The sequence below is a fragment of the Phyllopteryx taeniolatus genome, chromosome 3, assembly GCF_024500385.1.
Source record: "Phyllopteryx taeniolatus isolate TA_2022b chromosome 3, UOR_Ptae_1.2, whole genome shotgun sequence".
Lineage (NCBI taxonomy): Eukaryota > Metazoa > Chordata > Actinopteri > Syngnathiformes > Syngnathidae > Phyllopteryx > Phyllopteryx taeniolatus.
The window spans coordinates 8,370,056-8,397,955 of NC_084504.1; the positions used below are offsets into that span (position 1 = coordinate 8,370,056).

Consider the following 27,900-nt stretch of genomic DNA (forward strand, 5'->3'; position numbering starts at 1 on the left):
TTTAATTTTTGGGGCTGCCTTGAACCACAATTTTTGGCTCGAACTCGATGTGAATCAGTGATCGATTCAAAATGACAATTGACTCCTTTTTCATTGTTTCTCCCCAAAATGAGCATGATGTTTTATTTCACAGCCTAAATCTTTGCATCGGCTCTAATTGGATGTTGTAGGTGTACCTAATCGAGTGTCCCAGTGAGTGTACAAGTGACACGCTGCGTGACGTGATAGTGGAAAGACGCAACAACAACAAAATGCGTAAAAAGAGGTGGAGAGAGGGTGGGTGAACGCGCGAGATGAGTTGCTTCACACACGCGCATGCACACGCTTGATTGCGCGTCGCGTACGTGGGTGCTGCATCGCCCCCGGGGGCGGTGGGAGTAGGAAGGAAGGAAGTGAGAGTGCGCGCCCGTGCAACAAGTGGCTCTCCCGCCACGCACGAGCACTCTGCCGCAGCGTGTGCACGCACCCGCACGCGCCTTGGACTTTTTTTGGTTTGTTTTTTTTCTCAATTATTTTCAATGAATGCTAGTGAGCGAGGCGAGGTTTTGCCTCCGTCCTCCTCCATGGACTCGTTGCCGATGCCGCTGCTGCTGCCCTCCCCCGGTGGCCGTCGAGGCAAGTCGGGATCCCGTCGCTAGATTTCCACCCCTCTTGCCCCCGTGGGCTCGCCGGGAAGAGGGTCGCAGCCATGCCGATGCACCCGATCACCTCCACGCTTATGTACCGGGGGGTGTGCACCATCCCGGACATCCTCTCCTACAGCGCCCCAGTCAACCTGCCAGAGGACGAGGTGGAAGGTGAGACATGAGACCCCCCAAACAACCGGCGTCGGTGTATGGCCATAACTTTAGGTACACCTAAAGAGCTGTGTTTATGTACAGTATGCTTTTTCCCCCTAGTGCTGTTCCTAATATTCTGAGCCTTCAGTTCATACATTTGGTACATTGTTAAATAAAGCAACTTCGAGCTACAATTTGTGTTGTATATAGGATTTTTTTTAACAATTATGTTTTTTTTATGGGTTTAAAACTTTTTACAGTACACGGGCCAAGTCTGAATTTAGAGTTGCTTGACTTCGGTGTAGTACCATGTTGTGCCACAAAATGCCGGGCAGCACTGAGCTCTACTGAAAGAGATTCAGCATAATTAAAAGAGGAATAAGTCACTCCCCCCTCCCCCCCCCCCCCCCCCCCCCCCCCCCACAGATTGTATGTGTTGCTACTTCGTGTGTGTTAAAGTAGCAGTTGTTTGAAGGTTTAGAATTTCTTTCACATCTATGCTCATTTCCGTTAGCCCATCTATGGCATTTTGCATTATATGTTAGTATTAAGCTTAGTGAACTTTTGTTAATAGATGTTTGGTTGAACATTTTGGTGTGTGTATGTGTTGCTGCTCCGTGAATGTTAAAGTAGCAGTTATTTGAAGGTTCATAATTACCGTTGCATTGATGCTAATTTACGTTTGCGTGTCAATGGTGTTTCGCATTGTATGTTAGCATTAGGTTTGCAGTTTTACTGTAAACTTCAACTGGGACTTTTAAATGAACAGCTTGACGCACACGCAGAGTGCACTATTCAGAGAACTGTGCGAGCCAGAGTGAGAACTAAGGAATAGTTTAAAAAGGGGGCTTCAATAAGTTTAAATGTGTTTAAAGTGTGTGGGAGGGAGGGATAAAACTCTGAAAAATATTTTTAATATGGTCTGTCTATATCGTGTCTTTTCAGCTATCGTGGTTGGGTCTGGAACGTATCCTCTTGTGACAAACAGGGGTTCACTGTCGAGCGCTCTGCAGTTGTACCTAATTTTATGGCCATGTGAGTGTCAAGGCGTTTTTGATTCTGAAGCTGGTTTCTCTGTTTTAGCATGTGGTTCTGATGCGGTCCAAACAATGCTGCCATCAAGGAGTGTTTCCCGACCTTTCTCTAATGGCACGCACCCCCCACCCCCCAAAAAAAAAATATCACAAAAAGTGTTTACACAGGTTAATTATGTACCTTCTAGTAGAAGAGCATTTATTATTCTGACTGTCATTATACATCACTGGCATACTGTAGATAGTTGAACAAAGATATGTTATTTGTAGTAAATAAACGTTTTAAGTAGCACAAGAGGATCAATTAAGTGAAATTAGAAAATTTCACACGGCACACTAATGTGGTTGGGAATCACTGAGAACTAATAATAATTAAAATATGTTTTATTTATAGGCGTCTTTTGGGGCACTCAAGCATCCCATACAAAGTATAAAAGAACCAACAGGCATGTCCTATTATAGAAACTCCTCCAGGAGAGTTTTTGACCATTTTGAAAATGTAGCCTCCCGAACCAGTTTGAAATTTGGTAGACAGGACTATCATGAGTAGACCCACAAAAAAAGTATCAAGAAGCCATGCCCGAAAAAACACAGGAGGCCAAGCCTTTTTGGTTTGAAGTAGCCCTTATTATAAGGTATTTCTTGTGGTCCTACAAAGACAAACTCCTCTAAGAGTTTTTGAAAATTCGGACACCGAAGCCAGTTTCACTTAGCAACGGGAAACTTGGTAGACATTTTCATCAAGAGTGGACCCACAAAAGTCTCAGATAGCCATGCCTGGAAAGAAACAGGAAGTCTAACATTATGATTTGAACCCTTAGAACAACAATGCCTCAAAAGTGTGGGTTTTCAGTTTTGATTGACAGCCTAACTAACTAACTAACTAACTAACTAACTAACTAACTAACTAACTAACATCGTCATGATCTGCACGTCATGTACGACAGGCTGTAATGTAAGGTATTAATCAGTATTATCGTCCTCATATTGTGCGCTTTATATCAGATTAGGCTTAGTTTAACATCACGGGGCAACAACACAAGGCTATTGCTATTATTGTACTTCTCTATACTGACACTGGGTGGTGTATTTGCACCTGTGTCTTGCTCCAATATGCTGTGATGTATCTATCAGTATTATCGACCTCATACTAGGTACTAGGTACCCCATACTAGGTATTATAGTAGCATTAGCATAGCATGGCTAATTATCACAGTTACAGAACACAACACACATGCTCTGAGCTGTGCTATTGTACTGCTTCTATTTCAATTTATCAATTAGCATTAGTTTAGGATCATTAAATAATCATTTGTGGTTGTTTTGTGTGTGTACCTATGGAAACTATGTTTGCTATGTTGATCATTTCTGTGGTCCAGAGTTCAGGTACAGAAAACAGTTAGTATTACGTTGCATTTGTGGTCTGTTCCTAAAAGCCAGACTCTATTTGGGCCTTTTGTGGCGATCATTACGGTGTTACTTATTGCAGCATTGGGATGTGTGGCACAAAAGCACATTTAACAGCAGAAACATTAGTTCTCCCCTGCGAGGCATCTCTGAACACTGCACGGGCTTCTTTTGTCAGCTGGTTAGCACAAGTGATGGCATAACAACCTCATTGACTTTTAAAGGGCAGACCTCCGCCAATGCCCAATTTCTGGGACGCAATCATTAGTCATATTAAACTTCACGTGACTTTATGCTGCCAGGCACAATCCGTCCGGCACAATTGTTGGCCACGATACACATTTTCCGACCACTTGCTATTAGGTCAAATTTATGGGGCACAATCATGGCTCATCTCATTTTTGCGCATCTGCTTGGTTGCTATGCAGAATTGGTCGGGAATATTTAGTTGTAAAATTCCACATTCCAATCCACCTGTTGCTCGGCAGATCTTTTGTGGCACAATTGGAGGCTACATGACACATTTCCACAGCCACTTGTTGCTGGGCAGAATTCGTGGGACACAATTGATCATTTTGGTATTTGTGTGGGCACTTTGTACCAGGCAGAATTCATGGTGTAATAATTCACATTTTAGTGACGAATTCTCAGGCAGATGTAGTTGGACACGATCCTTTATCCTTATTGTATTTTTTTTCTTTTTTGAGCACTTGTTGCTAGGAAGAGTTTGTGTGCCACAATAGTTGGTTGCGTTGCATTCTAGAGATCACTTGTTGCTTGACACAATTTTGGGGGCCACAATAATTAGCATTTTAGTGACCAGTTGTTACGAGGCCGATGTCATTGGGCACAATCTTTTGTCATGTTATGTATTTTTGTTAGCACTTGTTGCTAGGCAGAATTTATAGGGGACAGTCTTTGGTCATTTTGTGCTTTTTTTTAAAAAAAATTTATGGGGCACAATCATCAGTCACATTTGTTAAGTCACCTGTTGCCAGGCAGAACATGTGTGGCACAGTCATTAGTCATGTATACATTTGTGTGCCCACTTGCTGCGTGGCAGAATTCCCTTACCACAGTCTTTGGTCATTTTGTGCTTTTTTTCCCAGCCACCTGTTGTAAGGCAGAATTTGTGCCTTATTTTTGTTGCTCAGCTACAAATTTGTGCGGCCACTTGTTGCTAAGCAGAATTAATGGGGCATGATCGTCACTCATGTTAAACATTTGTGGAACAACTTTTTGTGTGGCACGATATTTAGTCACACTGCGGATTTTTCAACTACTTGTTGCTAAGCAGAATTTGTGTGGCATTATTCTTGGACATCTACAAATTTGTGTGATCACTTGTAGCGAGGCAGATTTAATCTGGCACAACCATTGGCCTTGTTGCCCATTTGCGAAGTTACATGTTGCTAGGCAGACTTCGCGTGGTACTATATTCAGTCACATTGTGTATTTTCGGGATCACTTGCCGGTAGGTAGATTTTGTGGGACACTATTGTTTGTAAGGCTACGCAGTTGTGTGACCTCTTGTTGTCAGGCAGAGTTTGTAGAGCACAAACATTGGTCATGTTAACATTTGTGTAATCACCTGTTGCTGGGCAGAATTTGTGGGGCACAATGATCTGCATTTTTTCCACCACTTTCTGCTATGGAGAATTTATGGGGTACATTGGTCTCGTTTTACATCCTAGTGACCACTTGTTACTAGCCAGAATTTGTGTGGCACAATAGTTGCTTACATTTATCATTTTCAGAGTCACTTGTTGCTAGGTAGAATTTGTTAACACAATTGTTGGCAACCTTACACATTTGTGCACTCACTTGCTTCTAGGCAGGATTCGTGTGGCACAATCGTTCACGAAAGGACAGGGCGGGCGAGCGGCAAAGTCAGACATTAAGGAAATTTTCACCTGGCGGGGCATTTTCCCATCTGCCCCTAATGCAAAATCGAATAAGCAAGTCACCTGTTTTGGAAAGTGCAAAACCAAACTGCAACAAATTCATATGTGCTCAGACACAAGAATCACAAATGAGCATTGAAATAGCTTTAGGCTTGTAAGGCGACAGTCAGATAAAAACAAAAGTCAGACGAACACTTCCTCCTTTGTGGACAATCGTACGCAGCTGTCAGTCAACATCGTGACGGCCTGAGTGACATGCGGCTGGCCGTCCGCTGTCCCGCCATCGCCGCTCTCCTCCCTGCGGGGAGCACGTCAAGAAATAAAATTGTACATTTGTGAGCGTGTGTGTGTGTGTGTGTGTGTGTGTGTGTGTCTGCGTGTGTCCATGCCGGTCAATTGGAAAACGGAGTAGATTTTCAATTACCAGTTTGTAAGCCCCCAGAGGCCGGCGACATGGCTGCCCGAGCTTGAATTGGAACAACATTTTTCTGATGCTCAATATGTGTGTGTGAGTGCTCAGTTGGTACATGGAATCAAAAGGGGCGTATTTTCAATTAGCAGTGCCGCCATTCTGTCGGGCCAATTATACATTACCCGTGCACTCACTGTAGTAGTCTCGCCACGCTGCACTATTTGCATATCTGACCAATACTGGCCACTCATGCCAGAGTAGCATCTGCCCCATTTGCACAGTGACTGAGGAATATCTGCAACATTTGCACAACCAACATTGTCCCAGATTATCGCACTACTCGTCACTTTAAACCGCATGCACTCCTTGAAGTCTCGGCGCCCTTTGCACAATGGTCATTGCACCGGGCTATTGCAATATTAGTCATTCGAACTGCTCTAAGTGCTAGAGGAATCTGCAACTTTTTGCACAATTGTCAAAAAAATAAATAAATAAATAACAAAAAATTGTACCAGCATTACCAGATAACTAGCAACTCTTTATTGCTCAGTGACTGTTTTTGTCAATGTCTTTATGTCTCAAAAGTATTCTCTGTCTATTGACTGACTGTTGTCGTACGAGAGCGGCTCCAACTACCGGAGACAAATAAATTCCTTATGTGTTTTTTGGACATACTTGGCAAATAAAGATGATTCTGATTCTGACATGTCAGAGCTAGAATTGGTACACTATTTTTCTAAAGCTCAAAACGTGTGCGTGTGTGTGCACGTGGAGGGGGTGGTAGTGCGCTCCATAATGTATCTTGATGACAGTGATACAAAAAATGAAAAAATGGATGCGGACTCCATATTCTCCATTTCACCTCCCACACTTGAGGGATGAAAGAACATAGATGGTCAAATTACTGGAGCCGGATATAGACAGAAACACGTGCACACACACGCACGCATGCACACGCACGCACGCACGCACGCACGCACAGACGCACACGCGCGCGCACACACACACACACACACAGCAGGTGGAATAAGGTGGGTAGTGCATTTCCATGCTGCCTAACAGCAGCACTGGGATGTCAATAAGAGTCCCTGTGCTCAGCTGAAGGTCTTTGTGGGTGTGTGTGTGTATACATGTAATTTTATGTCAGTAACGTACTGTACACACAGACACACACACAAAGGTGGGAACATTCAACACGTGCTGTATCAAAATCGTACTGTACATTAGGTTCATTGTTCATTGCCAAAACTTGCCTATTTGATTTGTTGAATACGGTAAAATACACACACACACACACATGCACACAGTAGTTTTGTTGAATGCTAAAATATCTTTGATGTTAAAAAAAACAAGTTCCTTGAAGACTAAATTGTGTTTGATGTTGACAAAACGACGTTAGGTTAATCGAAAACTGATGCGTCTCTAATGTTTACAAAATAAGATGGGTTAATTGAAAACACAACATTGTCTTTGATATTTACAAAAAAATTGTAAGTTAGCTTCGCTGAAGACTATATTGTCTTTGATGTTTACGAAAAGATGTACTTCGTTGAAGACACGAAGTTGTCTTTGGATAGGAATATTGACAATTCTAAATTATCTTTGATGTTTAGAAAACCTTGGATGTTGGGTTCATTGAAGACTAAATCGTCTTTGATATTGTTAAAACCTTCAATTTGTTGAAGACTCTAGCTGGTTTGCTGAAGACTAAAGTGTCTTTGATTTTTATAAAAGATGTAAGTTTGGTTTGTCTGGTTGATCTTTACCAAAGTTTGGTAAAGACTCTAAGTTGTAGGTTTAGTGGAGACTAAAATGATGTTTACAAAAAGATGTAAATTAGGTTTATTGGAAACTCAAAATTGTCTCTGATGTTTACTGGTTTACTAGTTTCATGAAAGACAGGCTACGTTCACACTGCAGGGAAAAATTCCGATTTTTTTTTGTTCAATCCGATGTTTTTATGTATTACAAAAACAAATGCGACTTGTACTGTGGACGGAACACATCCGTGAGGTCCCACGCGTGCGTGCAATCGCGAGGTAACTGCGGCTCCTTGTGGAGTTGTCGTCATGACGCATTTTTTGCAATTTCAAGGATTTTGAGCAACAGAAGCCAACATTTTCTTATATTTATCAGTTAGTTGTAAAGCGTATTCTTTTCACCACCGACAGTTTTTCCTTTTGTCGGGTGTCTGTTTTGTCAAACAATTGTGACGTTTGTCATCTTTTGATGACATACGGGTCGGATGAGCGCCCCGCGAGTGTCCCTATTGCACTTGCATCGGATACATTTCCGATTTATAGCCACATATGAAAGAGGCCTGGGTCGGATATGAAAAAAAAAAATCTGAATTGTACTGTTTACAAAAATCAGATGCATGTCACATTGGGCAAAAAAAAAAAAAAAAAAAAAAAAGGGAATTAACCTGCAGTGTGAATATAGCCTAAAAGGTCTATAATGTTTACAGAACACGTACGTTAGGTTCACTCAAAATTGTCTGATGTTTATCCAAACACATTTTATCTTCATCTTCTTCACCGTGCGAAAGGACACCAGAGACACTGCACCAGTCATCTTTTCACCCAAAATAGACACAACACGTTCTAATGTTTTTCAATATTTCGGAGACGTTTACCCTCGGGAGATTTTGGGATGCGGTCAGGTCTCTGACTGACAGCTGTGTGCCACGTCTGTCGCCACCTTCCAGCGGGCTGGCTCGGCCGTCTTTGATGTTTCTGCTCCACTCCTACTGCAGCGAAAACATTGACTCATCACCGTGGAGGGAAAACGGCAGTATGAATGCAAATGAAGGCTATTTCAAGGCGCACCGTATGTAAACTGGAAACGGCGGTGTAAAGCAGGGCTCACCATTACGGTGCCCGCGGGCACCAGGTAGACCCCAAGGACGACTTGAGCAGCCCACGAGCCTGTTGGAAAAATAGCACACCAGTGTTGGGATAACGCGATTTCCTAGGAATGTTGTAGGAGTGATTATTTTAAAATCTAAATACTTGCAGAGATTAAGAGAAGCAAATTGTTGCATTATTAATATCTATCTGAGTTCTTCCTTGTTAAACCATTGTTGAAATATTGAGTGAAACGCTTCACATGATCAGTGTCTTCTAAACATCATTTATTGTTAATAACGACGTATAATTGAAGGTCATTTGAGTACATTTGTTATTTCAGGAGTTCTGGTAGCCCTTCACATTGATTAGCACCGAAGATGTAGCTCTCAGTTTCAAAAAGGTTGGCGAAAGGTCCGGCTTTAAGGATGTGTGAAGGATGATGCAGTCTAAAGGGTGGTTAAAAGATCGTCTAAAGTGTAAATGATGGTGTAAAGGATGTGTAAAGTATAAAAGGTAATGGGAAGGATGGTGTTAAGTGTCAAGGAATGTGGAAAGGATGGTGTAAAATGTGTAAATGATGGTGTTTCCTGTAAAGGGTGGTGTGAAGAAGGCTGCCAAGTGTAAAGGACTGTGTAAATATGGTGTAAAGTGTAAAAAAGGGTGGTGTAAAGCATTGGTTCTCAACTGTTGTCACACCAGGACGTGCATTTTCCTATCGTCACTACGTCGCGACGCAGATTATATAAACACCAGTGGCTATAAAAACTATAGCATGCGGTTCTGATGCGGTCCAAACAACCAGTGGCGTCGATCGAGTGATGAAGTAATCACGTTTCAGATGCATGCCTGTCAAAATCATGTTATTTTCCAGATAAAAGGCAACTCTGACATGGGGTGCATGTTCAATCTTTGACATAATCCATCAAAGGTCGAAGTCGAAAGGCACTATGGCAGGGGTATCAGACTCATTTTCACATCGTAGTTATGGTTTCCCTCAGAGGGACATTATGATTGTGAATCCATATTCATGTATAATATCCATCCATCCATCCATTTTCTGTACCGCTTATCCTCAGTAGGGTCGCAGGCGTGCTAGAGCCCATCACATCTTCGGGCGAGAGGCGGGGTACACCCTGAACTGGTCGCCAGCCAATCACAGGGCTAATGTATAATAATTGCCTCATGTGTGTGTATAGGATTGTAAGCTTGTTGGGCTGTGCGCTTAAATGACAAATGAGTCATTACCTGCTATCAGTGGCGATGTGGACTTAAAAGCGCCCTGTGCAAAGCACCAAGGTGGCGCCCCAAAGCCCCTATATGACCTCCCATGATGATGCAATGACCACAAAACCGTTTTTTGTTTTTGTTGCTTTGAAATGTCAAAACTGATCAATTTAGAAGTAATCAAAAACCTACAGACCAAAACCACCGGGATACCTTCGTATTGTTGTGTTAGGCGGCTTGGAAAAGTTCAACTTGACATGCGGAAGAGGAGCAAGATCATGGACGTGAGAGGGCGATGATGAGACCCTCGGCAGGGGTCAAGTGACCCAGCACATAATGGCTACATTATGACGGATAGAAAGCGCATTTGTCTTTTATGTTTAAAAAAAACTAAAACATGCATGTTAATTTAATACTTCAAATTGTCTTTGATCTTCGCAAAAACATTCGTTTTATTGAGTTGATTTTGAGGTTTATGCAACACTTTTGTTAGGTTTGTAGGTGGTTTTCAAAACAAGTAGCTTCTGGCATTAGCGTCGATTATGATAAAGTACCTGTCAGGTAGCTAAACATCAAGTCATGACTTTCTGCCGAGATAGATTGAATTAGAAATTAGCTTATTTGAAGGCGCCAAATTGTCTTGGATATTTACAAAAGTGTGTAGCTTTTCGTTGGTGACAGTTTGTCTTTGATGTTACAAAAACACATGCGTTAGTTTAGTTGAAGACTAAATTGTCTTCGATGTTTTAGAAAATACGTACGTTCAGTTCTCTCCAGACTCAGAAGTGACTTTGATATTTAGATAAACATGTCAGGTTAGTTGAGATTACATTTGTCTTTGATGTTTAAGAAAAACATAACGTCCTGAAATGACAAACGGGATGAGGTTGAAGGGGAGGTTGTCAGACAGGTGCTAACGATCGGCGGCTTTTTTGTCTGAGGTGTCGTCTCATGATGAAATCTGACAGTTGCGTGGAGAGAAAAAAAAAATCAATGAGAGAGAGACAGAAACTGAGAAATGAGCTGAGAAATCCACAAGCTTTTTGCCGACTTCAATCATTGGAGGTGAAGGAAGACTTAAGAGGGGGAAGTTGGCAGCAGAATAGATTTTCTTGCGCAACCTTTTCCTGCTTTTCCTTACTCTGTTAGCTTTGTTGAAGACTAAAAGGCCTAGCTCACTGGCCTGGAGACTAGTTGGCAACTCGAGACTCCGCTGGTTTCGGAGACGTCTCCGCGATGTCTCCTGGAGAATAGCTGGCTCACCAGGGACTTGCAGTGAAATCGGTTCGATTTCATCTGAGACTTTTGGAGAATTCTCCATCTACTAACTATAGCGAAAAAAACTTAAATCTCACAAAACCGTGATCAATCATCACCAAAATGTGTGTGCACATCTATACTATCTATACAGTACACCTGCACGAGTCACGTTCATCCAAACCAAACTCTCTCATCCATGTCTTTATGGACCTTGCTTTGTGCATTGATGCACAGTCAAGTGGGAACAGGAAGGGGCCATCCTCAAACTGTTCCTACAAAGTTGGGAGCAAAAGCTCTTGGAATGCTGAATCCTTCAGAGTTCCTTTCAGTGGACCTAAGGAGCCAATATTTTGGACAATTCCATGCTCCCAACTTTGTGGGAACCGTTCTTCAATTTCTAACATGCCTATGCACCAGTGCACAAAGCGATGTACATAAAGATATGGATGAGAGAGTGGATCGACGTCATATTGAACCCCATGGATTAGGAATGGGATGTCACTTAAATTCATATGTGATTTTGAATTTAAACCTTTCCTTATGCACAAAGGGAAAAATAGCATGCATCCATTTTCTGCACCACTTCTCCTCACGCGGGTCGCGGGTATGCTGGAGCCTATCTCAGCTATCTTCGGGCGAGAGCCGGGGTACACCCTGAACTGGTCGCCAGCCAACTGCAGGGCAAATATAAACAAACAACCATTCGCACTCACATTCACACCTACGGACAATTTAGAGTCTTCAATCAACCTACCATGCGTGTTTTTGGGATGTGGGAGGAAACCGCAGTACCCGGAGAAAATCCACTTGGGCACGGGGAGAACATGCAAACTCCACACAGGCGGGGCCGGGATTTGAACCCATGTCCCCAGAACTGTGAGGCAGATGTGCTCAACAGTCGTCCACCGTGCCACTGGAAAAATACCAACTTATTGTTATTTATATTATTGGATGAGTTTACAGTTTAATTGGTGTTAGAATTATTATTATATTATAGGGTCCTAGGAAAAATGTCTCCACTGTAAGGAGACCCTTGCTGGACCCAAAGTTTGAGAATCCCTCTTCCAACCGTCAACGTCAGTCAGCGTACGTTTAGACTGACTTTCACTCACCAAATCGTCACTGCGCCAGGCGGACAGCCTCGCACCCTCCTTGCGCCGGTGTTGCCAAATTGCCAATCACACCCAGCGAGCCTTCCGCTTGCACAGAAATCAAGATACGCCAGTTTCTGCACGCTGACACAGAAATAGAAATAGAGCCCTATTAACATATTGAATGTATTCAGTAACAAAACACGGAAATCACTTAACAAGGTCTTTAAATGTTTTTGTAAACAAAATATTTTTTGTCTTTACTGAAGTTCACACTGAATTTTCTTAAGATCTTATCTTTAATCAAAGCCAATTTTAGTTTTGAATAAAGTTAACCTCCAGTATGTTTTTGTAAACATCAAAGACACAGCATCTTCAACAACCCTGACGTACGTTTTTGTACATAGAGGCGCATTCCTCCCCAGTCTCATCTGAAAAACCCAACGGCTGTATGTATTTTTTTAAACATCAAAGACACGTTAATGTTTCAAACACACTTTGTATCCAGCACAAGGTATGTGTTAACCTACACAAGCTCTGGGAAAACAAACACGGGAACAAAAAAAGAGCTTTTCCTGCTAAAATGAGTGTCTAGCCTGATGCATGGCCTGTTTGGCTTCAATCTGGCTCGTTTGTGTCCGCTAATTGCCAGGCGGCCGCTCTTTATGTAACACCTTATCAGCGCGAGCGATACGACATGACTATTTTGACAAAACAGCAAGCGTAATCCATCTTTAGCTGGCTGCGGGCCCAACCGTTTGAATATTACCATAACACAGTGCTAACAAACCTCTAGAGTATTTCCTTATAGTGGCAACAAAAAAAAAACGCAGCCAGCGAGGCTTGCGGGACCGCAGGGGCGAAGGAAAAGCGGGGGAAAAGTCAAGGAAGAAAATCCCGCCTTCTGCCAAGTCTTCCTCCATCTCCAGTGATTGAAGTTGGACAAAAGGTGGGCGATTTCTCAGATGGATTCGCAAGTATCTCCCCCACTGATTTGTCCAACCTAACATACAGGTTTACAGAGGTGGGACCAAGTCATTGCTTTGCAAGTCTCATGTATTTGCCCTCAAGTCCCAAGTCGAGTCATGCAAGTCCGGAGTCAAGTCGCAAGTCCTACAATTTCAGTTTCGAGTCCTTTTACCATCATAATATAAATATATGTTAATATATAATATTTATATTTAATTTATTTGGATATATTTTCTGCGATTGGCTGGCGACCAGTTCAGGGTGTACCCCGCCTCCCGCCCGATGACAGCTGGGATAGGCTCCAGCACGCCCGCGACCCGCGTGAGGAGAAGCGGCTCAGAAAATGGATGGATGGATGGATGGATATATTGTATACTGCATTTACATATTTATTTTCAATTATGTATTTTAAAGTCCATATTTATTTCATTCATTCATCCATTTGTCCTCACTAGGGTCACAGGCGTGCTGGAGCCTATCCCAGCTATCTTCGGGCAGGAGGCGGGGTGCACCCTGAACTGGTGGCCAGCCAATCGCAGGGCACATAGAAACAAACAACCATTCGCACTCCCATTCACACCTACGGGCAATTTTGAGTCTTCAATTAACCTACCACGCATGTTTTTGGGATGTGGGAAGGAAACCGGAGTACGCGGAGAAAACCCAAGAATGCACGGGGAGAACATGCAAAGTCCACACAGGCGGGGCCGGGATTTGAACCCCGGTCCTCAGAACTGTGAAGCGGATGTGCTAACCAGTCTTGTTTTTGTAAATATCAAAGGCAAGTTAGAGTCTTCAAAAGAACCAAACTTGTGTTTTTGTAAACAATTTAGACAATTTTAAGTCTTCAACAAACTTATCATACATGTTTTTTTGTAAATAGCAAAGACAATTCTTCAGCTAAGCTAACATAGCTAACTTCTTAACATCAAAGACAAAAAGTCCTGTAAATTATCGCTGTAAAAGAGAATTTACTTATTTCTAAATTGTGATGTTTACAAAACATTTACGTTTACTTTGTTGACGACTAAATTTTTGTTAGAGACAACATTTTCTTTCATGTTTGTAAAACATTAGTTTTGTCAAAGACTAAATTGTTTTATGTTTACAAAAACACAGGTTAGCTTCACTTCAAAAACAACTAACTTTTTAGAAGACTAAATTGTCTTCGATATTGACTAAAACACGTACGTTGCTAAATTGTTTGATGTTTACAAAACTCATATGTAGACTTTGTCGAAGACTAAACTGTCTTATGATTACAAAAACATGTACATTAACTTCACTGAAGACAAATGTTTAGTTTTCAAAAACTAATGTTAACTTTTTCAAGACTAAATTGTCATCCATGTGCATGAAACGTGTACGTTAGCGTCACTGAAGACTCCTAAGTTGTTCCTTTCTTCTGGACTCGCTCGCATCCCGTGTGATTTTCTCGTGTCCGTCCTCCATCACGGCCACCGTGTCCGTCTGTCCGTCTTTGCGGCATCAAGCACACTCGGCGCACATCTTTGATAACGTCAACGGAGAGCGACGCGCAGGGGCCGGCTTCCTTGAGTCTGCCTTTTCGTCCTCGGCGGTCCGATCGCGTTTGTCGTCGGGGGACTTGGAAGGGCGGCGAGTGCTTTCTGTACATCAAAGCAGACGCGCTAAATATTGCCACGTCCCTCGTGAGGCAGCAAACGCCTCATGAAAATAAAAGACATGCAAATTTAATTGGAATTAAAGCTGAAAGAGAGGTTTGATTACTCCTTCTGGATCAGTATTCTGATGCTCGTTGAACTCAGGTCTTGTGAGGTTTGCCATGACGGGAACCGTTGCAGCAGGGGTAGGGTTTCAAACAATGGTTATGGTTTCAAATTAGGGTTCAACCCTGGGTTAGGATATCAAAGTAGTGTTTAAAGGCATCCATCCATTCTCAAGACCACTTATTCTGTTCAGGGTCAGGGGGCACTGGAGCATATCCCAGCCACTACAACATGAGTGACTTGGGTTTCAAGCCAGGGTCAGGATTTTAAACTAGGTTTAGGGTTTCAAATTTGGGTTTGGTTTCAAAGTGGGGTTTCCAGTCAGACTTGGAATATCAAATTAAGGTTTCAAGCAAGGTTAGGGTGTCAAATTTAAAGGTTCAAGTTCGGGTTAGCTAGTTTCAAACAAGAGTCCGGGTTCTAAATTAGGGTTTCAAGGGATAGAGTTTAAAAATTGGGTTTTAAATCAGGGTTAGGATTTGAGAGTAGGGTTGGGTTTTCCAAAATAGTTTCACATCAAAGTTGGGTTTTAAAGTATGGTTTCAAGTTTGCTTTAGGCTTTGAGGTTAGGGTTCAAACCTGGCAAATGATATTTTAAATAATCATCCTTTCTCATCTTTTGTGTACGCTTGGGCATAGAGATCCGCGAGGCGTTCAAAGTGTTCGACCGTGACGGGAACGGCTTCATCTCCAAACAGGAGCTGGGCATGGCCATGCGATCCCTGGGGTACATGCCCAACGAGGTCGAGCTCGAGGTCATCATACAGAGGCTCGACATGGACGGTGATGCACACACACACACTCTCTTGTTTTGTAAAAAAAAAAAAAGGGTTTTATCACAAGTAGTAATGTCACTGCAATACAGTCCGAATTTTCTGTACAAATGAAACAGTTTTCTTTCCTGTGGGAAACAGTTAATCCTTTTTTCACACGTTGTATTTTTTTTCTTGGAGAAAGTTTTCATTTTTCATGAAAAAAAAAATCTCCTTTTAAAAATCCGAAAATGAATCTGAAAAAAATAACTTTTCTTTAAAAATGATTTGGGAGAAACATTTACTTTTCCTGTATAAATGCTTTATTTTGCATTTTCTTAAAGTTCCTGTGAAAAAAAAGTTTTTTTTGTCACCACAGTACAGTCAGCATTTTCTCCGAAAATTATTTGTTTTATTTTTTGGGTGGAAAAGTTGTATACTTTTCTTCAATAAAGTTGACTTTTTTCATAGCAAAAATCTTTAAGGATATCTTAAAAATAGATTTTGTAAAACAATTTGAGAAGAAAGATTATTTAAAAAATCATACACTCACTTTACTTTTCATGTAAATGTTTTTTGTATTTTCAGAGGTTTCTGGGAATTTTTTTTCATCAAAATCCGTAATGTTGCTGCAGTACAGTCAGTATTTTCTGTAAAAAATGAAAACTGCTTTCATTTTTCGTGGAAAAGGTTCATGTTGTTTTCATTAAAAAGGTTAGTTTTTATTAAATACTTTTTCTCATTCAAATCATTCCTTACAAACATAAAAAAATTATCTTGGGGAAAAAAATATATATATATTTTTTCATGATTTCAAAACTGAAAAAGTGTTAGTTTTCATGTAAAAAAAAATGCAGTTACAAAAAAATCTGTTAATTTATTTTAACAAAAAATAATATTTTTTTTAAAGCCTAATATTCCTGAACAGTCTCAATAAATAAAAATGTTTTTTGAGAGGGATAAGCCTTAAAGGTCCCATATTTTGGCTATTTAGACTTCCTTGGAGTGATTCTCTAACATGGACTTAGTATCAAAGTGTCAGTTTCATTTTAAAAAATACCTTGTTTTTGTCATACAAGGCCCTAACGACAGCTACTTCTGTTTGACCCAGTTTTGTATCCGCCTTGTCCATATTTGGCTAAGACTGCCCCCTTTCCTCTGATTGGTAGTCTCCGTGAAGCAGACCCACTTGTGAGAGCACACGTTTGTTACGTTGACAGCCTTGGCTCGGGAGCGGAGATCTTCCCTAGTGACGTCGATAAGTTCGAGAAATTTGAATGATTTCTGGCCTCTCGGCAGAAAACCGCCTGGAACTCAGAAATGCATGGACGACTTGAATTCATATTTTACATTTTTACTGAGGCACCATAGAGACAATATTACGTTCCAAATACTAGAAAGAGTTGGTTTGGAAAAATTTCCACTTTAATATTTCCACAAAGCAGCTCATTTTTGCACAAATATTCTCTATTTTTGTTTTTAAAAAAAGCCTTTTTTAAAATAATTTGTGTTGTTGTTTTTCTGTTTCAAAGTTGTCTTTTTGATAAGAAATTGTCGTATTTTTTCGGAAATAAAATATTAAATTTTTTTTACCAGTATATTTTTTTTCATTAGTTTTTTTGGTTGTTGTTGTAATTTTGTTGGTGTTTTTTGGTCAGGCGACGGGCAGGTGGACTTCGAGGAGTTCGTCACTCTGCTCGGTCCAAAGCTGACAGCGGCCGCCATGCCGGACAAATTCAACGGAACCGACTTTGACTCGGTTTTCTGGAAGGTTAACGAATGCACTTCACTGACACTTGGAAACCACTGCATACACTGCACTTGTGTCAGGACTTTTGTTTGCAAAGAAAATCTACATTTTTTTCATGAAAAATTTACTTTACCACTTTTTAGGTGGAATTTAAGTATTTTTTTCATGAAATAATAAGATCGGTGTCACTGTATTCTAATATAAGATTGAGTTTTTGCATTTTTTTAAAAAGAAAATAACTTAAAATGTTTTTCATAAAACAATACAACTGAATATTTCGTTTTTTTAACAAAAAAAATCTGACTTATTCTAATTTAATTATGACTTTTTTTCACAAAGAAGTGTGACTTTATTCCCTAAAGATTGTAAAAAAAAAAGTTTACAAAAATACATTTTTGGGAAGATTTTACATGAAAAAAATGTAATTACTTATTATATATAAATAACAATAAATAATATTAATAAATATAAAATGACAATAAAAATGACCTTTTTAAAATGAAAAAATACAACTTTATTTTTTACTTTCAAATGAAAAAAAATATGCCTTTATTATCCATCCATCCATTTTCTGAGCCGCTTCTCCTCACTAGGGTCGCGGGCGTGCTGGAGCCTATCCCAGCTGTCATCGGGCAGGAGGCGGGGTACACCCTGAACTGGTTGCCAGCCAATCGCAGGGCACATAGAAACTAACAACCATTCGCACTCACAGTCATGCCTACGGGCAATTTAGAGTCTCCAATTAATGCATGTTTTTGGGATGTGGGAGGAAACCGGAGTGCCCGGAGAAAACCCACGCAGGCACGGGGAGAACATGCAAACTCCACACAGGCAGGGACGGGGATTGAACCCCGCACCTCAGAACTGTGAGGCTGACGCTCTAACCAGTCGGCCACCGTGCCGCTGCCTTTATTATGTTAAGCTTATAAATTCTTTCATGCAAAAAATGTGAGTTTATTCTGCTATTGTGACTTAACTTTTTTCATGAAAAATAATACTTTATTTCACAAAATAATACTTTCTTTGGGCAAGACACCCCTCACACACACACACAAAAGTTATTTATTCTGGTTAAATGAGCATTTTTTTTCATTCAAATAGGTATATATGCTGGTGTGCTGGATTATGACTATATTTTTTGCCAGTGTGACATGCAGAAGCTGACGGTGGAGGAGCTGAAACGTCTGCTGTACGACACTTTCTGCGACCACCTCTCCATGAAGGACATCGAGAACATCATCATGACCGAGGAAAACCACATCGAGAACCCCGACGACTGCCAGGTGGATATCGACAGTAAGAAACGCCTCGCCCTGCGCGCTCGGGACCCGTCGCTTTGCAAAAAAAACACAACTCAGAACTGAAGATTTCTTTCACACGAAAATGGAATTCATTTGTGCGAAGATCTCCACAATGTTTTCACAAAAAGTACACCTTTCCATTTCACTGAAAAAAGAGATACTCTCATGAAAACATACGACTTTTTTCGAGAAAAATTAAGACTTTTATGAATTGTTTCACAAGCGAACTTTTTTTCTCCCAAAAAATGTGACTGTACTACAAGATTAACCTTTTTTCCCCCAAAATAAATAAAATATTCACATATTTTTTTAGTCACATTTTTCTTTACAAAATAATAAAACAAAGGAAAAAGAAATCATGATATAAGACAGCATATTATGCGAAAGGAATCTTTTTACGAAAAAAGAACTTTCATGAAAAAGATTACTTTTTATGAAAGAAGACAACTTTTTACGAATACTTTTTAAATAAACTTAAAAAAACTTTTTTAATGGAAACAAATATTTATTTTTTAATGAAAAAAACCCAAGAAAAATGAGTTTTAATACAATACCACATTTTCACCAAAAATAACTTTTAACAGAATAAAAATGTATGAAAGACAAATTAGATGAGAAAATACAACCTTTTCACCAAAAATAAAATTATAGAGAAAATGTTTAGTGTGGTAAGAAAAAACTTTTGTGATGAATAAAATAACTTTTTTCTCCAAAAAGTATACTTTCTTCTTAAAAAGTGCATATTTTTTGATGACATTTTTTTTTGGAAAAGATCAATGCTGAAAAAAACTTTTTAAACAAAAATATGCATCTAATGAAGAAGTAAGATTGTTTTCAGGAAAGAATAGATTGAACAAAAATAAAACTTTTTAATGAAAGATTTATACTTTCTCATAAAAAAACAAATCTCTTCAAGACAAAAGAATACAGCTTTTTAAATGAAAAAGAATTCACCGAATTTCACAAAAAATATATACATTTTTATTATGAAGAAATACTTTGAAATTAAAAATGGTGAAAAAACTGTTTTAATATTTTTCATTTTCTTCTAATGAACAAGTTAAAAATATTCAGGAAGGAATTCATTAATTTCACACACACGTGCACACAAAGATTGAACTTGTTTTTCACCCAAAAAATACATTGTTTTTAAGATGAAAGAATACAACTTTAAACAGTAAAATAAAACATTTTCCACATAAAAAGCATCTTCTTCTTTCTTCTTTTCCTTTCGGCTTGTCCCGTTAGGGGTCGCCACAGCGCGTCATCCTTTTCCATGAGAGCCTATCTCCTGCATCCTCCTCTCGAACACCAACTGCCATCATGTCTTCCCTCACGACATCCATCAACTTTCTCTTTGGTCTTCCTCTAGCTCTCTTGCCTGGCAGCTCCATCCTCATCATCCTTCTACCAATATACGCACTCTCTCTCCTCTGGACGTGTCCAAACCATTGAAGTCTGCTCTATCTAACTTTGTCTCCAAAACATAGAACCTTGGCTGTCCCTCTGATGAGCTCATTTCTAATTTTATCCAACCTGGTAACTCCGAGAGCGAACCTCAACATCTTCATTTCCGCCACCTCCAGCTCTGCTTCCTGTTGTCCCTTCAGTGCCACTGTCTCTAATCCGTACATCATGGCTGACCTCACCACTGTCTTATAAACTTTCCCTTCATCCTAGCAGAGACTCTTCTGTCACATAACACACCTGACACCTTCCTCCACCCGTTCCAACCTGCTTGGACCCGTTTCTTCACTTCCTGACCACACTCACCATTGCTCTGGACGGTTGACCCCAAGTATTTAAAGTCCTCTACCCTTGCCATCTCTTCTCCCTGTAGCCTCATTCTTCCCCCACCACCCCTCTCATTCATGCACATATATTCTGTTTTACTTCGGCTAATCTTCATTCCTCTTCTTTCCAGTGCATGCCTCCATCTTTCTAACTGTTCCTCCAGCTGCTCCCTGCTTTCACTGCAGATCACAATGTCATCTGCAAACATCATGGTCCACGGGGATTCCAGTCTAACCTCATCTGTCAGCCTATCCATCACCACTGCAAAAAGGAAGGGGCTCAGGGCTGATCCCTGATGCAGTCCCACGTCCACCTTAAATTCTTCTGTCACACCGACAGCACACCTCACCGCTGTTCTGCTGCCCTCGTACATGTCCTGTATTATTCTAACATACTTCTCTGCCACTCCAGACTTCCGCATGCAGTACCACAGTTCCTCTCTGGGTATTCTGTCATAGGCTTTCTCTAGATCTACAAAGACACAATGTAGCTCCTTCTGACCTTCTCTGTACTTTTCCATCAACATCCTCAAGGCAAATAATGCATCTGTGGTACTCTTTCTAGGGATGAAACCATACTGTTGCTCGCAAATACTCACTTCTGTCCTGAGTCTAGCCTCCACTACTCTTTCCCATAACTTCATTGTGTGGCTCATCAACTTTATTCCTCTATAGTTCCCACAGCTCTGCACATCACCCTTGTTCTTAAAAATGGGGACCAGCACACCTTTCCTCCATTCCTCAGGCATCTTTTCACATGCTAAAATTGTATTGAACAAGCTAGTCAAAAACTCCACAGCCACCTCTCCACAGCCACCTCTTCCATACCTCCACAGGAATGTCATCAGGACCAACTGCCTTTCCATTTTTCATTCTCTTTAATGCCTTTCTAACTTCCCCCTTACTAATCATTGCCACTTCCTGGTCCACCACACTTGCGTCTTCTACTCTCCCTTCTCTATCATTTTCCTCATTCATCAACTCCTCGAAGTATTCTTTCCATCTAGCTAGCACACTGCTGGCACCAGTCAACATATTTCCATCTCTATCCTTAATCACCCTAACCTGCTGCACATCCTTCCCATCTCTATCCCTCTGTCTGGCCAGCCTGTATAGATCCTTTTCTCCTTCTTTAGTGTCCAACCTGCCATACATGTCATCATATGCCTCGTTTGGCCTTTGCCACCTCTACCTTTGCCCTGTGTCGAATTCCACATAAAAAGCATATTTTACAAAAAAAATATAATGTATAAAATAAAGACATAATAATAACAACAACAATAATAATAATAATAATAATTGACAAATAAAAAACTATTTTAAAAAACATCTTAAATTGTACGTTTTCTTTTTTCCTTTCTTTCTTTTATTTATTTTCCAGGGAAAAATACATTTATTTCACAAAAAAATAAACGTTCTTGAAAAAATATAGTATTTTCCCACACAAGATACAAATGTATATGATGAAAAAAATACTAAAATAATAATAAAAAAACAATTATAATAAAAATTTAAAAACTTAAAAATGATGTTAAAAACATAAATCTTTTACTTTTACTCTTACTTTTTCCATTAGAAAAGTAATATTTCTTCAGTACGAAATTCATTTATTTCACAAAATAAAACTTTTTAACCCCCCAGAAAACAGCTTTTTCTACACTCAAAAAATATGTTGAAATTAAAAATGAAGAATTTTTCAACTTTGAAAAAACTTTTTTCTAGTGAAAAAGTAAGATTTTATTTTCATTGAAAAATACATTTATTTAGCAAAAACACAACTTTCACAAAATAAATCATCTTTTTTTCCACAAGAAAATACACATTTTTACGATGAAAAAATACATTGAAATTAAACGATGAAAAATCTTTTGGATATGTTTTTATAAAAGAAATTATGCTTGCCCTGCGATTGGCTGGCGCCTCTCAACCGAAGATAGCTGGGATAGGCTCCAGCACGCCTGCGACCCTAGTGAGGATAAGCGGAACGGAAGATGAATGAAGACAAAAGAATAAAAGGTTGTAAACAAACAAAACACTATTTTTTCACAAAAAAATAAAATCTTTTACAATGAAAATAATACTTTTTAACAACTTTTAAAGACGAGGGGATGAAAACATTTAAACAAAAACAATTTATGATGAAAAAATACTTTTAATTTTTGTAGTGAAAAATATTTTTGGGGAAACAAATTTATTTCTAGAAAAAAAAACATTTCACAAAAAAAAAAAAAAAACATGATTTTTCATGAATGTTGGTAATAAGACTTTTTTTCCACCCAAAACACAATTTGCCCTTTTAAAGATGAACTTTATTGGCTTGCTCATCCAAACGGTTTAATTCTTCCACTTTATGGTGTTTGCGGTGTTCAGGTTCCAGCCCGACGCAGCAGGTCAAGCAGACGTGCGTTCGCAAGAGCCTGATCTGCGCCTTCGCCATCGCCTTCATCATCAGTGTCATGTTGATCGCCGCCAATCAGGTGCTGCGTAGTGGCATGAAGTAACGGACAACAAAAGTAACAAAAGCACAGACATTTTTCCAAGGAGCTTGTGTACAAAGACCCATGAACCACATATCACTCCAACTCGTTGTCGTCGTGCGAGTCGTGACTTGTGTGTGTGTGTGAGTGTGTGTGAGTGTGAGTGTGTGTGTGTGTGTGTGTGTGTGTGTGCACGCACGTGTGTGTTTGTGCAGAATACAGTGAACTCCCGTTTATCGTGGGGATACATTCCGTACACACCCGTGATAGATGAAAACCCGCGGTAGAGAAACCACGTAAAACCTTAGTTTAATGCTAACGTATAATGCTAAGTGCCATAGACGGACTGACAGAATTAGTATCGATGTCATGTAATTAAAAACCTTCGAATAACTGCTATTTTCCCCAAACGGAGCAGCAATACATACTCTTCTCTGTGGGAGCAACCAATATTAATATTATCCACTTCTTCTCGCTGTTAATTACGCTGCGTCTCTTCTCAGTGGCATGTGTGTGGCACAACGTGGTACTACACTCAAGGTGCGCAACTCTAAATTTGGACTTGCCTGTACACGGTCAAACCGCATAAAAAATATGAAAAATCCGCAATGTAGTTGGGGTTCACTGTACTGCGGAGCCCACGAGGATGCAGGGGACGCTTTTGGTGGACAAACAAGAGCAACAAACTAGGACAACCTCATCTATGCATGACATGCATGGACTTCAGCGAGCGTCTTTTTGTATATCCGCGTTTCCATCATGATCACACCGACTGTGTATTAATACTAAACTGTGAGCCAGTGTGTGCGTGTGTTTGTGTGTGTGTGTGTTTGAAGAGGAATGGCTCCTTTATTTTGGGCTAGTCACAAATTGGAGAAGGTCACCAAAATGTCCGAAGCGTGTGTGTGGTGTGTGTGTGTGTGTGCGTGTGTGTGTGCATACGTGCATGCGTGTGTGCGTCTGCGTGTGACAGAATGCGTTGTCATGAAGCAATAAACAAAGATGGCGTCCACTCATCTCAAAAAGGACTTATTTTTCAATAAAAATAATCAAAATTAACATTTTGGCAATACAATAGGGTTGAGAAGCCCCAAAATGTGGCAATAAATCACAAACATAGTCTTTGAATTGGACGTGATTCAAATTGGCTAACACGAGCTAACATCCGCTAACATGGGCTAACACGCGAACACGCGCTAATTTATGCTAACACATGCTAACATGTACTATCGTGCACTAACATATGCTTCCGAGATGACATGCTAATACCAGAGGTGGGGGACTCCAGTCATGTGACTTGGACTTGAGTCACTGATTTTATGACGTGCGACTTGCTTGGCTACAACGTATTAAAGACTTGACTTAGACTTGGCTTTTCTGAGACTCCACTTGGCTTGGACTTGAACTACATGACTTGACAAGTCATACTGTCAATATAGTGTGGCCTTTGTTTTTGAACGAAAAGTTTTTTTTTGTATTATTTGTGTCGTGCGTGCCACTAATCTGGCAACCTGGCTGGTAGGTACAGGCTATGCCCCCCCATTGGCCCGGCCACAAACAAGGGCTGAGGCTGCCTCATTGAGCAAGGAGCACAGAGGAAACTCCACGATTACGTTTGGATTCACGGATTATCTTTTGGATGGAAACGGAGAAAAAACAAGAGCAACATGCAAGGTTTGCAGCTCAAGGATAAATGACACAACTTGGACAAGGTCTACCTTCATCTGCCTGACGCAGGTAAGCTAGCTAGGTTAGCTTCACAGTACCTCTCTCATAGCCAGGGGCATCACTAGGTTTTATGGCTAGGGGGGGCTTAGCCACCAGGAGATGCACAGGTTGTGAGTGTGGCGCGCTAGCACAAAATTTCATTAACAGCTAACGAAGACTGAGAAATTGCTTTTTAATGTTTTTGGACAGATTATAAAACAATACAACACTGGTTGTTTCTAAGTGACCTGCGATTGGCTGGCGACCAGTTCAGGGTGTACCCCGCCTCTGGGATAGCTGGGATAGGCTCCAGCATGCCCGCGACCCTAGAGAGGATAAGCGGTATAGAAAATGGATGGATGAATTTCCATTTGGGGGACGTAATGTAATGAAAATCAAATTAAAAGCTGCAATCACTAGCTACTTGGTGAGTGGAAGTGTCAACGAATGCTGTTTGTTTATAAGGGTGGCAAATTGTTCTATCACTCTATCGTGACTCAGATGCTCAAGTGTGTCGTTTTCAATTGACATTAAACCAAGGCTGTGAATCTTCAAGATACATTGAAAATCATTTAATGAATAACTGATCAACATAGAGGCTAATGACGTGACTTAGGCTCACAACACAATAACTGCTTGCTCCAAAATACTTGTGAAGTCGCGGAGATTACAGTATGCATATGTGACTAAAATGGTTGGAGAAAAATATAGCAACAGGCAGTTACATGTGCAAGCAAGGTCGCATGTAAGACATGGAGCCGAATTTCAGTAATAAGGACATTATATGATAAAGTGGAACGGATTCGATAACAACAAGGTCTCGCTACCATACTATGAATTTAAGAGTAACCATTGTGCGTAGTTTGGTGACTGTTTTTATGAGCGGCCGTTCAGTCTGCCAGTGGTTTTGGCGCGATTCAAAATTGTAATCTCTGTCTTAACGTCACAGCTTAGAGCCAATCAAAAACGCTTTCCCTCACAGGGAAAACAACGAGCCGCGCCGCTTAAAGCAATATAAATAGTATATAACGCATCAAATATTGTGTTTTACATGTTGTTAATTAAATTGTAAGAGGTATAAATGCATTTTTTTGTGTGCTCATTAAAATTTTTTTTGTGTAAATGTACTTTTTTGTCATGATCAGTGAAAAACATTTTATTTTGACTCCAATATATGTTGTGACTGAGCAAGATTGTATGACTCGAATCATTACTTTCGACTTGCTTGAAACAACTAACGACTTGACTCGACTTGCTTAAAATTTAGTGGCGACTCGACTTGCTTGATTTTTTTCCGCAGTAACTTGGAACTGGCTTGAGACTTGAAGGTTACGACTTGAGGCTTGCTTGTGACTTGCACATGTGTGACTTATCCCATCTCTGGCTAATACAGTGCTAACACAAGCTAACACCATTAACATGCGCGAGTAGTCACATGCACAACACACGCAACCAAGCTAACATATGCTAACATCCTCTAACATACTAAAATGGGTTACCACGGCCTAACAAGTGCTAAAATGGGCTACCGTGCCGCCATGTGTTAAAATATGCTTACATTTTCCAAATATGTTAATATTGCATGAAGTTGTGCTAACACATGATAACATGTATGAACACGAAATAACGCGTGCTAACATTGACATCAATAAACTAACGATCTAAAATTTGCTTCGATGGCAATACATTTTTACATGCATTATTACATGCTAATGCGCTAATAACGAATGTTAACATATGCTAACATATGTTAATACATACTAAAACACTAACATGTACCAATGCGCTAACATGCGAAGGAATGTGGATAGCATTCACATACACGCGAGCAGTAACATACTCACATACTGTAAGCAAATATGCTAACATGGTAGGACCGTGTGAATATTTGCTCACATGGTAATATCTTTAAAAATGCTAACATGTGGCAACGTGCTAAATTGTGATTGCATAAGCTAACAACGTAACAAATGCTAACATGCGCTAATGTGAGCTAACACATGCTAACCTGCTGCATGCCAAAAGGTTTTGTGCAAGTTGTAAATGTAGTAAACAATCTCCTTGGCAGAGAGAGGTAATAGTCATGAGCTAGAACACATTACAAAGAAACTTCCATTTTTCCATTTTGCACTTTACAATTCGCTCCAATGCACAACAACAACAACAAAAACAATATGACTGTCCCTCACTTACTATGTGATAAATTACTAATAAACAGTTCATTTATTGCCTTATTATTTTCTTGATACATGTTGAGATAACAAAAAAAATAAATTCTGGTGACAGTGTGAAAGTTTTCAAAGTGTTTTCATGTTTCAAAGTGGACGTGACTTTTGCTGTCTTACTGGCCGTCAGTTAGCGTTTGACTCTGTGTACGTGGAATGTGGTGGTTTTTTGCCCTGAAAAGAAAACTAAGTAAAACATTTAACACATCTTACGCTGCTCTCAAATCTTTTTTTTATTGGTGCCTATAGATGCTAACATGCTCGAGCATGAAATTACATTCACTCACCAACATTTGCTAACATATGTTTACATGCACAAACATTAAATGACATGCTTACATTCACTGCATGATACTAACATATGCTAATGTGCTAACATTCATGAACATGCACCACATGTGTTAGCGTATGCTAATATGATAACATGTTAAATAGCACAAAGACAAATTAACATGGGACATGTCCATATGCTAACACATGTCCAACATTAACTAATACAGTAACTTACGCTAACATCCACTAACATGAAATGACATGCTAACTACCATACACATTACATTTTGCATGTCCTGACATAGGCTAACATGTACTAACATGAAATGACACATGCTAACATTCGCACATATTCACCAATGTGCTAACATATGCTAACATTCTCAAGCTACCAAAAGATCTTACAGTAACATGTACTAACATGAAATGACATGCTAACATCCAAACACATTTAATTTAGCATGTTCTGACATATGCTAACATGTACCAACATGAAATGACACATTCACCACAAAATATGCTAACATATGCTAATGTAGTAACATATGCTAACATTCACTTATCTCGGTCCCATAAGATAGTACAGTAACATTCGATTAACACGAAGTGACATGTGCTAACATTCACATACATTCAGTTTAGTATGTGCTAATATGCTAACATATGCTTACATTAACTAAAACAAAATGCATAGTAACATATGCTAGCATTTACTAATCTAGTCGGCATAAGATAATACAGTAGCATGCACGTACATGGACTAACATGGAATGGCACGTGGTAATAGTCACATACATTCATCAACATATGCTAACATTTGCCAACATTCACTTACACTACCATACGGTAAATATGCGCTAACATATGCTTACATTTTTGAATGCATTTAAGCATTGAAACATTTAAGCATCTGAGAGAAAATCGCTATATAAATTTTATGGTGAT

At 39.9% G+C, this 27,900-nt stretch overlaps 1 protein-coding gene across 2 annotated transcripts; it reads left to right on the top strand.

Moving 5' to 3' along the window:
• LOC133474809 (calcium-binding protein 7) lies at positions 1–26,894 on the top strand. 2 transcript variants are annotated; one of them, XM_061766852.1, is made up of 5 exons: positions 1–797; positions 15,317–15,460; positions 17,088–17,200; positions 18,325–18,462; positions 22,644–26,894. In XM_061766852.1, the coding sequence occupies exons 1-5, from the start codon at positions 689–691 to the stop codon at positions 22,692–22,694; spliced, it is 555 nt and encodes a 184-aa protein (XP_061622836.1). In that variant the 5' UTR covers positions 1–688; the 3' UTR covers positions 22,695–26,894. The 2 variants fall into 2 exon arrangements, with proteins under 2 accessions (XP_061622836.1, XP_061622834.1); XM_061766850.1 differs by having other exon boundaries at positions 47–797; positions 18,325–18,475.
• The last annotated feature ends 1,006 nt before the right edge of the window (positions 26,895–27,900 follow it).